At 37.7% G+C, this 13,930-nt stretch overlaps 1 protein-coding gene across 10 annotated transcripts in view; it reads right to left on the reverse strand.

Annotated features, from left to right (window-relative positions):
* Positions 1-13,930, reverse strand: part of LOC128221201 (pyruvate kinase PKM-like) — a 73,724-nt gene that overhangs the window by 21,444 nt on the left and 38,350 nt on the right. For all 10 annotated transcript variants that reach the window (XM_052929690.1, XM_052929688.1, XM_052929687.1 and 7 more), the window contains 9 exons: positions 13,606-13,697; positions 12,834-12,953; positions 11,112-11,298; positions 9,042-9,184; positions 5,684-5,811; positions 4,610-4,760; positions 1,986-2,138; positions 573-739; positions 34-152 (listed from right to left, as the gene is read on the reverse strand). In XM_052929690.1, coding sequence (XP_052785650.1) covers positions 34-152; positions 573-739; positions 1,986-2,138; positions 4,610-4,760; positions 5,684-5,811; positions 9,042-9,184; positions 11,112-11,298; positions 12,834-12,953; positions 13,606-13,697 — 1,260 coding nt within the window. The remainder of the gene's footprint in view (positions 1-33; positions 153-572; positions 740-1,985; positions 2,139-4,609; positions 4,761-5,683; positions 5,812-9,041; positions 9,185-11,111; positions 11,299-12,833; positions 12,954-13,605; positions 13,698-13,930) is intronic.

Below are 13,930 nucleotides of genomic sequence, written 5' to 3' on the forward strand. Positions count from 1 at the left end.
TACACAAGGGAATTCCGTAAGCATTTTCCTTACCAACATAATGAATGGGGAAAACGCCTCTGTATAAATGTCCTTGTCTAGCAGATAGGGCGTTCCTGGTGATGGCCAAAACTGGACACCGTGGCCTATAGGCGGAGATCAAGAAAGCTGACCTGGAAATTGAACGGACTCAAATTAACTTTCAATGCGATCAGTGCCTCCCATCATGATGTGCAGGAAAGGTTTTCAGCCTGACTTAAGATTTACAGCTAGTACTTGTATATTTCTTTCAGTTGAAGAACATTTTGTTGTTATTTTTAATAAAATTATTGTAACATCATTAATGAAATAAAACCTACAAACGAAAGTTGGAATATCAGACTAAAACTTTGGCTTTTTTTTGCTTTTTTCTTTTCTTATTTGGCTTTATGTAAGAATGTTATATATAGTAAACATTGGGTAATAGTGTTAAATGATCTTCTGTGTAAAGCTTTCATGGTTTTTAAACATCATATTAAAACACATGAGTCAGCGCCTATTTCGTTGGTATCGTCAGGTAACCTGTACCTAACATATTTTATTTTCAGCCTTACCTGCCGGTTGTGGTGATTACAATAATGGCCGACGCCATACACTTGAATGAGGCTTCCACTGCCGCCACGGCAACTGTATGGGTGGGGTCTGTGGGAGTGGGTGTTTCCCGTCGCAGCTCCTCAAACATTTGGTGGTGAAAGATGGCCGACTCAGCCTCACGACAGATCTGTGTCACGAAAAAAGTCATCATTTTAGATTATGCAAAAACCTACACAGCTTCATAAAAAAAAATTAATTTCAATTAAAACTAAAACTTATTTTCTTATTGTGTGACAATTTATTGTTACATTATATCAATCACTCTCTTTGGCCTGATTTTACATCAGAGTGTGGTCTTGTGTTGTTTGGTAAACCAGAGTACCCTTAGGAAACCCATTTCTCCGACTTGGTGACCACAAACCAAACTCACATGCTCCGAGACCAGGTATCGTACAGTGGTCGCCTAGGTGAGAAGCGAAGCCGCTAACCACTGGGCTTACTTGACAACCTAATTCAATTTTTCTTACCCTATCAAGACAACTGACTATAGTTGTATTGTCTTTATTGAAAGACAATGGTTATAATAAAGCATACTTACTCACTTACTACTTAATTTAAATGAGAATAATTGATTCTTTGGTAACATATATGCTATATGGTTACACACAACTATAAAAATGAAGCATTTTGTTTGTACAATTCCAGGTGTTCGATATTAGCACAAGCCCACAAGCCCTCCACTAGTAAAATGTTTTTTTGGCTTGCTTTAATTCTTGATTTAATACAGCATGGCTTATAAACATTTCTTATGCCAAGCACTAGTGTAAAACTTCAGACTTGTTCATTCTATTCTTATTTTGAAAAGTGCACTTCTGAGCATTTGAAAGAACTATTTTTTCATTAAGAGTTATTTGAATTAACAAATATATCTTACTTAAATCAAAGGGCAGTACTCTTATCTTGAGCATGTTTCTAAGTGCAAGGGTAAACGCTGTGAAAAACGTGAACATTTTGTTTGGGGCCTTGGGACTGTGAGAGCCCAGGTTAAATCAGGGCAAAGCAACCTGAAATCTCTAAAAATTCAGGTTTTCTTAAAGTCTTACAAAGCATTATCCAAGTGCTCAGGGGATGAATTTGAAATCAATCATTCATGCAAGGTTATCCTTCTAAATGTGTGATGAACACATATTGCAGTTAACAGTTTACATGTCTCCATATTAGGAAAAATGACCCTTGGAACATTTTAAAACCGAAAAAAATAATTATTTAGTATAAACCAGACAACTTTATTATCATTTGTCCTAAGTGAATAATTCTCCGTTGCTGCTTCTGCATAAAAAAAGACATATTCTGCCCCATCTAGTATGACATTTGCAACTTCCGTAGTTATCAAGATGACCAATAACTGTAGTTCAAGGGGCAACAACTCTTACCTTGTGCATGATTCTAAGGGAAGCCAATGGATAACTGCCCTTGGCAGTTTCTCCCGACAGCATGACACAATCTGCCCCATCTAGCACAGCATTGGCAACATCGCTCGTCTCAGCTCTGGTCGGTCGTGGTTTTGTTACCATGCTCTCCAACATCTAAAAGATAGCATATTTACTAGGGATGCAAACGAATATTCGAATATTCGAATATTCGATCGAACGTTTAATATTCGAATAGCAAAATTGGTATTCGAATATTCGATGCTTTTTGTTTGGTAAATATAATAATAAACCTTTTTCTTACATCTGTGCTGTTGTATATATTAGCATGTCTTGTTTTTACAACGATTGGCCCCTAAATGCCAGAGGCGTGACGTGATGACACTATACCGGTACACGCGTCATATGTTAATTAGGGACACATAGTCGGAGACTATAAACAGTACCCGTAATTTTACAAAAACTGGCTATAAGACAAGTGGCATCAAACAACTTTCAATTATTTTCGGTAAATTCTAATGACCATTATTGGATAATAAATGGAATCGGCAACCAAAGTGGTGTCATGGCTGTCAATTAAGCTGTGCAGTATTGCTCAAATCGCCGTAATGATATGGATGACATGTGCTAGTTATATACTTTTTTTTTCCATGTTTCGATATAACATTCGTGCTTTGAAATGTAACTGTATAGAATAGCAATTTAGGTCATTGTTATACAATAGATGGGTCAAAATTCAGGGTTATTTTCGTTTTATTATTTATCTAATTTCCGAGTAGGTTTGGTGTTTTCATAGTTATATTTAGTAGATGTCAATCCCAGAACGAGGCCGCTCGTCCTACAGAACGACCCGTTGGTGCATCATGACATTCAACCAGGCATTTACGATCTTCGCCTTTTTCAGTGGCTATTGCTTTTGTTCGATATTTTTGTAAATGGGGAATTTCATTGCCAATGTTTGGAAAAATCAGGGTCCTTCGCGTATACCGGCTACAACGAAGAAGGGTTAAAATGCCCCGGCTATTACTAAAGCAAACAATAAAAGTTGTTTACTACATTTCTTATACATTCATATTGGTAATCGAATATTCGAATATTCGATCGAAAGAATTAACGAATATTCGAATATCAATTTTGCCATTCGTTTGCATCCCTAATATTTACTATATAGAGGGATGACAGCTTCTTAAGCTTATGTCCCATTCACCGCTCGATATGTAAATGTGCAATTATTTGTTCCTGAATGAGTGGGTAGGGGCACTGTCACACAGGACTCCTGTGAGTTGTCCCTACTGAAAGACATTTCATATTTCTTAAGAGTTGAAGCCACCAGTGATATAACACTGATAAAGATCAGATTGCAGTTTTGTACTAATTAAGGTCAAAAAGAGACAAATCAAGGCTTAAAGAGTAACTAACGCATGCTCTACTGGCATGGCTCTTGTGGTCATTTTTTATCCAGAGCATGTATGTATGGGTAAAAGGCAACAGACATAAAATTCACATTTTGTGTTTGGGTTACCTGAAAACGTTGCACGTTCAACATCTGAGCCCAGAAAGTATTGTAAGCAGATTAGTTGCATGAACTATTTTAATATGTGCCAAGTAAAAGTCATCTGACAAAAAAAATGCTTTCAAAACTGTCCTCATGGTAAAAATTTCTGCTTTAGTTTTAATTTTTTTTAAAAAGTTGGTCAAATGGTCAAAGTCAAGGGCATCTGAGGACAACATTGATCAATTTGAACAAACTTTCACAAGCAATTGTGCTGAGATGGATGCAAAAACACACAAAAAGATTTTCAAACCTATCCCAATTTAATTTAACCAAACCTGTGAACCCTAGGTGCGGCCAGTAATGACCCCAGGTGCATAACTTGAACAAACATTCACAACCAATTTTGTTAAGATGAATGTGCAAACTACAGACACTTAGGGCTAAAAGAAATTGGGCTTTCAACAAGAACAGGGCAGCGTAATTCACAAAATCAGCTGAAGTACAAAAAGCAAATTCTCTCCCTTAGTCCTAGACTGTACATGTAAACTTGGCTAAAAATAGAATTTGCTCGTGCAGACCTGAATGGCTAAAAATAAGTTAACTAAAAATAGCATTTCTTTAATTTAAAACTTTCAAGGCCCATAATCTAGGCATGCATAGGCGGATATGGCTGGTTTTCGAAAGGAACCAAGCTCTAATTGATATCTAAATACTGTACAAGTTTCATCGAGATACAATCAAAATTGAAGTCTGTATCACGTTAACAATAAATTGTTGAAAGACACAGACGCACGGACGCACAGACGCACATACTACGTACACATTACCATCGCATAAGCTCTTCTGGCCTTTGGCCAGTAGAGCTAAAAATGAGTTTCCCAAACAATTGAGATCCTTTCTATTGCGAGTTATCTTATATGACCAAGTTGATACCAAATTCAGCTGATCCTGAGACAAAAACTAAGAAAATATTAAAACTGTCACTATGTGAGAGACTGCGAGAGCAGCTTTAAAATGACAGACAAATAAAACCCGTGCTTTTCGGCATTCTAAACAAACCCGCACAACTAAATATCAGCTATAAAAACAAGGGGAAAAGCTTCCTAGATGTCGTGTGAATTCCAACACTCACCTGAGTGGCGCAAATCACAGCCTTTCCCGCCCTGTTACATCGACCAATCATCATCTTCTGGGCAAGGAAAACCTTCTCTGGTGGAATTTCTATACCCAGGTCACCACGGGCAACCATTACCCCATCAACCACTTGTAGGATTTCATCAAATCTATAATTAGAATAATTGCATAACATATTTCAGTCTATAATTAGATTGATTACATCATATGTAAAATCTATACCTGGCAATTAGTCAAGCCAGAGTTATGGGCTTTTCCATACATGTAGGTATATTTTCTGGCAATATGCAAATTGTCATTTTAACTGACAACATCAAGATTATCACAATACACTATCTCTTTTAATTAACTGAATAAGGTAAAACATAACTTGATATCTCCTCGAACAAGAAAATCATTCTTAAAGTCAGATTCATGATTTGCAAAATATGCATCAATTTTTAAAATTGACATGATGGGAATAGGAATCCTGGGTCAATATTCACAAACGTGGTTCAGTCTCAAATTCTTAATTTAGTTTTAAAAAATGCTAGTAAAGAAGCAAAAATGCTAAAAATGTTTGTATATATTATGCACCAGTCAATTGTAACCACGGCCCCCCAGGTCCATGGGTATACCAGGGATAGCCGGGGAAATGGGCCGAGTTTTTACTTTCCAGGTGGCCCCACAGTGCTGGGTGACTGCGGTGGTTTTGTCTTCACGGGAAATTGGCCTTATCTAGGGTCTCTTTGGTGCGGGGGCATTTGGTGGGGGTTTTACCAGCAGATTGTCCCTGCAGGGCGGAGACTTTGCCCGGGCTTGGCTGAACCGAAAGTCAAAGTCCCCGCTATTCCCCAGACCTGGGGGGGCCGTAGTTACAAATGACTGGTGCATTACAAACACGACATTTTTCCTCCAGGATTTATTTAAGAGATGTTGGACTGAACTGGGTGGGCCAGAGAGGGATGCCCCCCCTCCCCCCTCTTTTTTTTTGGATTTTTTTCACCGATGTTGAAACTTGACATTTATTTACAATCAAACTACTATTCTATTAAAGTGCTGAATGACAAGGAGCGCCATGATCAATACTCACTTCTTAACACCTTCATGGTTTTCGATTTTCGCGATGATCTTAATGTTCTTCCCTTTCTCTCCCAGGATTTGTCGAATCTCCCGTACGCCATCAGCCGAGCGGATAAACGATGCAAACACCATGTCCACCTGTGAAATTATAAACAGTGGTGGAAATTAGCACAAGCCTGCAAGCTCATGCTCTGGATTTTGTAAAACTGTGCTTGTTAAAAAATTTGACAGATAACAATAGTATTAAAAATTATGGCTTGCTCATGGAAGTCTAATTTTAATGCAGGCTTTTCCATTTAAACATACAACCCCCAAGGGGAAGGCATTTTTGAATGATGCCACTACCCTACAGAAGCAAATTAACTATATTGGCATCCAAATAAGCGAAAAAAGACACCCACCAATATACTATTTAAATAATTGCCTCCCCCCTGGGGATTATATGTTTTACTAGAATAGCCCTGACCATATAAGTCATATATAGAATACCGTATTATATCATGCATAGGACGCACTTTTTTACCCCCAATTCTCGTCTTAAAAATTGCCTGCGTCCTTTCTATGCTATTAGAATTTCATCTGTTTTTTTCCAAGTCCATTTCAGGTTGAAACTAGAAATGTGTCCATAGGACACGGATGCCCCCACTTCGATTTTTTGTCACAGAAAATAAGCCATAATGATTATTCAGGATAATCTGAGGGCCCTAACTCCTAAATGATTAAAGCGATTTCCATGGCTATCGAACTTGATCAAGATATTATGGTCACAAACATGAGTTAAAAGTTTGGTGAGGATTGGACAAACAGTTTTCAAGAATTAGATCGGAAACAATCTTCGGGACGTATTTTTCAAGTCTTTTTTTGCAAATAAAGGGCCGTAACTCCTAAATGACAAAAGCGATTTCCATGGCTATCGAACTTGATCAAGATATTATGGTCACAATCATGTATGTAAAGTTTGGTGAGGATTGGACACATACTTTTCAAGAATTAGATTGGAAACATATATTTTTGAAGTATTTTTGGCAAAAAAGGGCCGTAACTCCTAAATGACTAAAGCGATTTCCATGACTATCGAACTTGATCAAGATATTATGGTCACAAACATGTGTTTAAAGTTTGGTGAGGATTGGACAAACGGTTTTCAAGAATTAGATCAGAAACAATCTTCGGGAATTTTTGGCAAAAAAGGGCCGTAACTCCTAAATGACTAAAGCGATTTCCATGACTATCGAACTTGATCAAGATATTATGGTCACAAACATGTGTTTAAAGTTTGGTGAGGATTGGACAAACGGTTTTCAAGAATTAGATCGGAAACAATCTTCGGGACGTACGTACGTACGTACGTACGTACGTACGTACGTACGGACAAGGGCAACCCTATATGCCGCCACTTTGTGGGGGCATAAATATCGGACCGGGGAAGAACGCGGTAATAGTAAGTATCTGTACTGCGTCACCGAAGAGAACAACTGACATAGGTAAAATCACGCAAGTTAACACACGCAGAAATATATTGAATGTTTACTTTAAAATGATTTCTTGAGAAATAAATTGAAAAAAACACGAGTGTTTACTTTTTTATAAAAGGGACGCTACTCACAAAAACTCGATGTGAGTCAGCACTTTAACTGGATTGAGTTATAACGGCAACGGAAATCGGGAAAGGAGGTAAATATCAATTAATCGTTGTTTATGATTTTAATGTTTCGATATTTTACAAAACATTTTGTTGTATGTTACTGTTTTAAAAAATTGATAAATGAATGTGCATAACGCAAAGTAGCATTATTATCACTATCAAATCTTTTCAAATGTGCGGAGGTGTGAAAAACACCCGCTGTCTGTCATTAGAAAAACATCAATAGAACAAACTATTGTGATGGTAAAACCTTATGGTTGTTTGTTCGCACTTTACCCGATGTGCCTTCCGCTGGCAAGGCTAATTACTGACACTTAATTATGCTGACATGCTTTAATCCGCACAGCGACAAGCCTTATCAAAACAATCATCAGTTTTGACAATACACAGTTTTGTTGCGATTGCAACGGTTGACTGTCATTCAGAAAGCATGTCGAGACTATTGCAACGGTTGCAACGGTTGACTGTCAGTCTGGACTATTACGGCATTTGTATTTATAAGTCTTATAATATGCGTAAATGTTCTCAAAATGTCAAGACATATATCATTGTTGTGTACACTAAATTACCAAAATAAGACAATAATTATCGAAATAAACAAGACAGTTACCAAAATATGCCTTATATACAATTTTTTGTTTGTTTTTTACTTCAATATATATGTTATAAATACTTGACCAACCTCAATTTTTCGGCTCCGATTTTGACATTTTTCCGCTGCGTCCTATCTTATATATCAAGGGTTTTTACCCGTTTTCTCAACTATTTTTTTGCCTGCGTCCTATCTATGCTAGCGTCCTATACATGATATAATATGGTATTTTATGGACTTAAATTAGACTGAACATTTTTAAAGTATTGTTGATGCATACCCACCCAAAAGTTACAACTTGAATATTCTAAAAAAAATTATTAAATCTAATGGGGGCTTCTTTAAATCAATAAACAACTAGAGCTGTCACAGGAGTGACGAATACCCCCAAATGCCGCCTGGACACAGGAATGGCAAACCATTCCTTTGAAAAGAGGCCATAACTCCAAGGTTACTGCACAGTTTTTCTTTTTTTAGTAACAGTGACCTTGACCTTGGCCCCACCAGCCCCAATATCGAACTTGACCTGTATCTTCTGATGTTACACCTGTGTACCAAAAAAATTTTCAAATCTGTCAAGCCTTTCATGAGTTATTGTCCGGAAACCGTTTTTCTATTTTTATCAACAGTGACCTTGACCTTGGCCCCACCAGCCCCAATATCGAACTTGACCTGTATCTTCTGATATTACATCTGTGTACCAAAAAATTTTCAAATCTGTCTAGCCTTTTACGAGTTATCGCCCGTAAACCATGAAAACCGACCGACCGACCGACAAGCTCACTCCTATATACCCCCTCAAACTTCGTTTGTGGGGGTATAATAACAAGCTATCGAACATTCTTAACATAGATGAGCTTTAGATTTTCCACTTATTCTACATTCCCTTGTTTGACACCAAACTTGAGATCTTCCACATGTATCATTCAAGACTCCGTGGACAAGTCTATTACTATTCCAGAAGGTGGTCACACGAAGTGTTTCGAAATTTTCCACATATCCATCAATCCTTACTGCCCCTTGTTTGACTCGAAACTTATATTTCTTCAGAAATGTATAGTGGGAAAGTCCACTGCAATCCAAGGGGAGGTAACATACAAAACTTCAAAACATTGCCCCAATCCTACTTACCCCTTGTTCAACACCAAACTTGAGATCTTGTATGTCTTTCTCAGATACAGCGGGCAAGTCCACTGCAATTCCAGGGAGGTTACATCCCTTCTTGCTACCAAGGTCTCCTCCATTCTCAATCTCACATACGAGGTGATCTGCAGCTATAAATAGAACAAAGAATTGAATGCATGAATTATTATTAGGGGCGGATCCGTGGTCTTGAGGTTACACGCTTGACTATCAATCCAGGGGTCGCAGGTTCGATCCCCCATCGCATCACCAAAAAAAAAACTAATCGTCTTCCGGGAGGGACGTTAAATGGGGGTCCCGTGTGACAGTGCTATACACTGGTGCAGGTTAAAGAACCAGGGTAGCTCTAACCAGGGTTACATTCTGTCTGTGCACTATGCTCCAAAAAACCTAAAATGACTTACAATCTTAACGGAGCACTCGCCGAATAGGCAATGCCCGAGTGGCAGTATAAATAAGCTTACACACCCATACATGAATTAATCTAAATTAATTATTCATAGTTATTCAATTAAACAGAAATATATTTCAATAAAACACCGGAAAGCATGAAAAAAAATAAGTGTTCAGGAAAGGAATTCAACCTTGCCTAATGCTCAATTCAGATGGAAAGTAAAAATGTTTAAAACATGATTTATTTCTTGAAATACCTTGATAATTATGTTTCTGTCTAATTGAATAATTTTTAAACATGCATCTGAGAAACTAATTATAAGATTATTTTTTTCTTTGCCTAACCCTCATTATAGCTGCACTCTCATAGATTGACCATTTTGACAACTCAATTTTTTTGGCCTTGGAACGAGTCAATTTTAGCGTTAATATTTGGAAACCCGAGATATATGACCGCTGACAAATTATTCAATTGCAGTTTTTCATATTTTCGTTCGAAAGTGTTACTAACGCCTTTAGGAAAATGGGATTTTAGGCAGTTTTCCAAACAAAATTGAGATCTGTTTTTAATTGTGAGTTATGCTGTTTAACTCAATTAAAGGTGTCGATGCCAAAATCAACTGATTTTTAAACAAAAAACAAGAGATGTTTGTCAAACATTATGCCCCCCCTGAGCGCCATGTTGTCAGGATTATATGGACAATTGAATGAAATATGCATGGACCGAAATGACAGCTGATTTGTCGCTAACATTGTATGCCGTTGAGGCAGTTTTAAAATTATGACCATTCAAAGTTTGAGGATAGAGTGTGTTATGACCATGACCTTTGACTCTATTACCTCAAAATCCATAGTAGTCATCAGCTGGTCACCAAAAATCTAAATGTTAAGTTTGAGGGCCATGGGTGCAGGCATTGACAAGTTATCACACAGACAAGCATTTTTCGTTCAAGGTCACTGTAACCTTGACCTTTGATCCAATGACCCCTTAAATCATAATTAACTCAAACCTCCAAGTCAAGTTTGAGGGCCATGGGTGTAGGCATTGTCGAGTTATCACATGGACAACCTTTTACCATTCAAGGTCACTATGACCTTGATCTTTGACCCGCTAAGCCCCAAAAACAATAGGGGTCAGCTACTGGTCAGGCCCAACCTCCAAGTCAAGTTTGATGGCCGTGGGTGCAGGCATTGTCGAGTTATCACTCAGACAACCTTTTACCATTCAAGGTCACTGTGACCTTGACCTTTGGCCCGATGACCCCCAAAAACAATAGGGGTCATCTAATGGTCAGGCCCAACTTCCTTATCAAGTTTGATGACCATAGGTCTAGGTATTGTTGAGTTATCACTCGGACAAGCTTTAAAATTATTTTATCATTAAAGGTCACTGTGACCTTGACCTTTGACCCGATGAGCCCTAAAATCGATAGGGGTCATCTACTGGTCAGGCCCAACCTTCATGTCAAGTTTGATGACCATACGTCCAGGAATTGTTGAGTTATCACTCGGACAAGCTTTGGTCTACCAACGGACCGACCGACATGCCTGTGCAAAGCAATAAACCCCTCTTCTTCGAAGGGGGGCATAATAAATGAAAAGTCAAAACTGTCAATCTGTGAGAGTGCAGCTTAAATAAATACCCATCTTGCACATTAAACTTACCTATTTCCTTGACAATGATTGATATGAGGCCGTCATCTATAAATATTCTATCGGCAATCTTCAGAACTTTAACAATATTCTTATAATCCACCCATAGAACTTCTGCTGAGCATTTTTCGTAGTACTGATCGTCAATGGTAATCTTAATCAGATTTCCTGTTTCCAGTCTGACTTCAGCTGAGGCGCCCTGTAATGGAAATCAAAACACTATTTTTGGGCCCCTGTAATGGATATCAAAACATTTTTGGACCTCTGTTATGGATATTAAAACATTGTTAGACCCCTGTAATGGATATCACAACATTGCTGGACCTCTGTTATGGATATCACAACATTGTTGGACCCCTGTAATAGATATCATAACATTGTTGGAACCCTGTAATGGATATCAAAACATTGTTGGGCCCCTGTAATGGATATCATAACATTGTTGGAGCCCTGTAATGGATATCAAAACATTGTTGGGCCCCTGTAATGGATATCATAACATTGTTGGAGCCCTGTAATGGATATCAAAACATTGTTGGGCCCCTGTAATGGATATCAAAACATTGTTGGGCCCCTGTAATGGATATCAAAACATTGTTGGGCCCCTGTAATGGATATCAAAACATTGTTGGACCTTTGTTATTGATATCACAACATTGTTGGACCCCTGTAATGGATATCAAAACATTGTTGGACCTCTGTTATGGATATCACAACATTGTTGGACCCCTGTTATGGATATCAAAACATTGTTGGGCCCCTGTAATGGATATCAAAACATTGTTGGGCCCCTGTTATGGATATCAAAACATTGTTGGACTCCTGTTATGGATATCACAACACTGTTGGGCTCCTGTAATGGATATCCATTGTTGGACCCCTGTAATGGATATTAAAACATTGTTGGACCCCTGTAATGGATGTCACAACATTGTTGGACCCCTGTAATGGATATCACAACATTTTTGGACCTCTGTTATGGATATCAAAACATTGTTGGACCCCTGTAATGGATATCAAAACATTGTTGGGCCCCTGTAATGGATATCAATACATTGTTTGGCCCCTGTAATGGATATCAAAGCATTGTTGGGCCCCTGTAATGGATATCAAAACATTGTTGGGCCCCTGTAATGGATATTTAAACATTGTTGGGCCCCTGTAATGGATATCAAAGCATTGTTGGGCCCCTGTAATGGATATCAAAACATTGTTGGGCCCCTGTAATGGATATCAAAACATTGTTGGGCCCCTGTTATGGATAAGATTGTTGGACCCCTGTAATGGATATCAAAACATTGTTGGACCCTGTAATGGATTTCAATTTTTGGGGGCCATACGACATATATTGATGGATTGTCTTACATAAACTGTATTCCTATTAACTGGAAAATTTAGATTTCTCAATGAATTCTATAAGTTTGTCACCCTGGAGTGTGATATTATTAAAACATCTTAAGACATTTCCTTACTTTAATAAATCTCCAAATTTAATTATTTAACAGTTGCATGATATATAATATCTTATCATTTCTGAACTTCTTTCTTTTACTATCTTTTTCGAAAAAAATACATACTTGCATGTAAAAGTTACATTTATACAAAACACTTTTAATTTGACTAGGAAAGTTTTAAGAAATCGACATAAGTTAGGACCTAATGCTTATTATGAATGCCAGCACAGAGAATCTTAAATTTATAACAACGGGTGAGAAACAACAAATCCAGGCATACCCCTTCCAAGATGCCCGTCCTAATCTCTGGGCCTTTGGTGTCCAGTGCGATTGCAACAGGTCGGGGATGGCTGAATTGGGCGACTGCCGCTCGAATGTTCTTTATTGTCCCCTCATGGTACTGAAACAAATAATATATACATCGTGGAGTTTGTCTCAATCTAAACCTATTTAAAAATAGATATTAACCTGCAGATGTGTAGCAAAACCATTTGTTGATGCTAAACAAGACTTTCTAGGGTATCAAATGTTACTTAACTCCCAATTAATGTACTGCACAAGTTCCATGAGAGATTATCTGACTACCGAGTATGTTCCACTTTCATCATCTTTCAGAAATGCTGGGTATATATAATTACTACACTCCCAATTTTATTCAAAGTTAGAAAATCTTATAAGTTTCATATGAGGAGTTCAGACAGGCAATGCTTAATAGGTTGACTATAAATCATCTTTCAAGCAGTTTACTCATTTTAACTGCTATTTGCAGAATATCAGACGCCACAACACTCACAATTTCATGACATACATGTGAGAAGAGATCATGTCGTCTTTGATCAGCTTTTGCAGCAATTTCACACAGACTTGCAGAGTACCAAATGTAAGTACACTACCAAATTTATCAAAAGTATGTGTACCTCATGAGTTCCATGTGAGAAGTTCAGACTGGCAATGCTCAAGCGATCTATGATCATTGTTTGGAGAATATTCACACAGACTTGCAGAGTACCAAATGTAACTACACTTCCAAAATTTATCAAAAGTAAGTGTACCTCATGAGTTCCATGTGAGAAGTTCAGACGGGCAATGTTCATGCCGTCTATGATCATCTTTTGGAGCATCTTCACCTCTTTGCATGCTGGCCCTAGAAAAACAATATTAAAACAATTTAATATATATCTTCTCCTGTGCAATCGTATATATTCTTTTCAAAGCCCTTTTCACTTTTTTTATGCAAATGTTCAAGCAAAAAATCAATCTTCAAATTTACAATAAACGCTCCCAATCCAGTTCTCAGGATTTATCTTGAACTTCAAAAGCCAAAGTTTCCAAATCCTTGGTTTGTATCTGAGCAGATATTATTTCTGTCTTGTCAGC

Source organism: Mya arenaria, chromosome 16 (genome assembly GCF_026914265.1).
Source record: "Mya arenaria isolate MELC-2E11 chromosome 16, ASM2691426v1".
In the NCBI taxonomy this organism is placed as follows: domain Eukaryota; kingdom Metazoa; phylum Mollusca; class Bivalvia; order Myida; family Myidae; genus Mya; species Mya arenaria.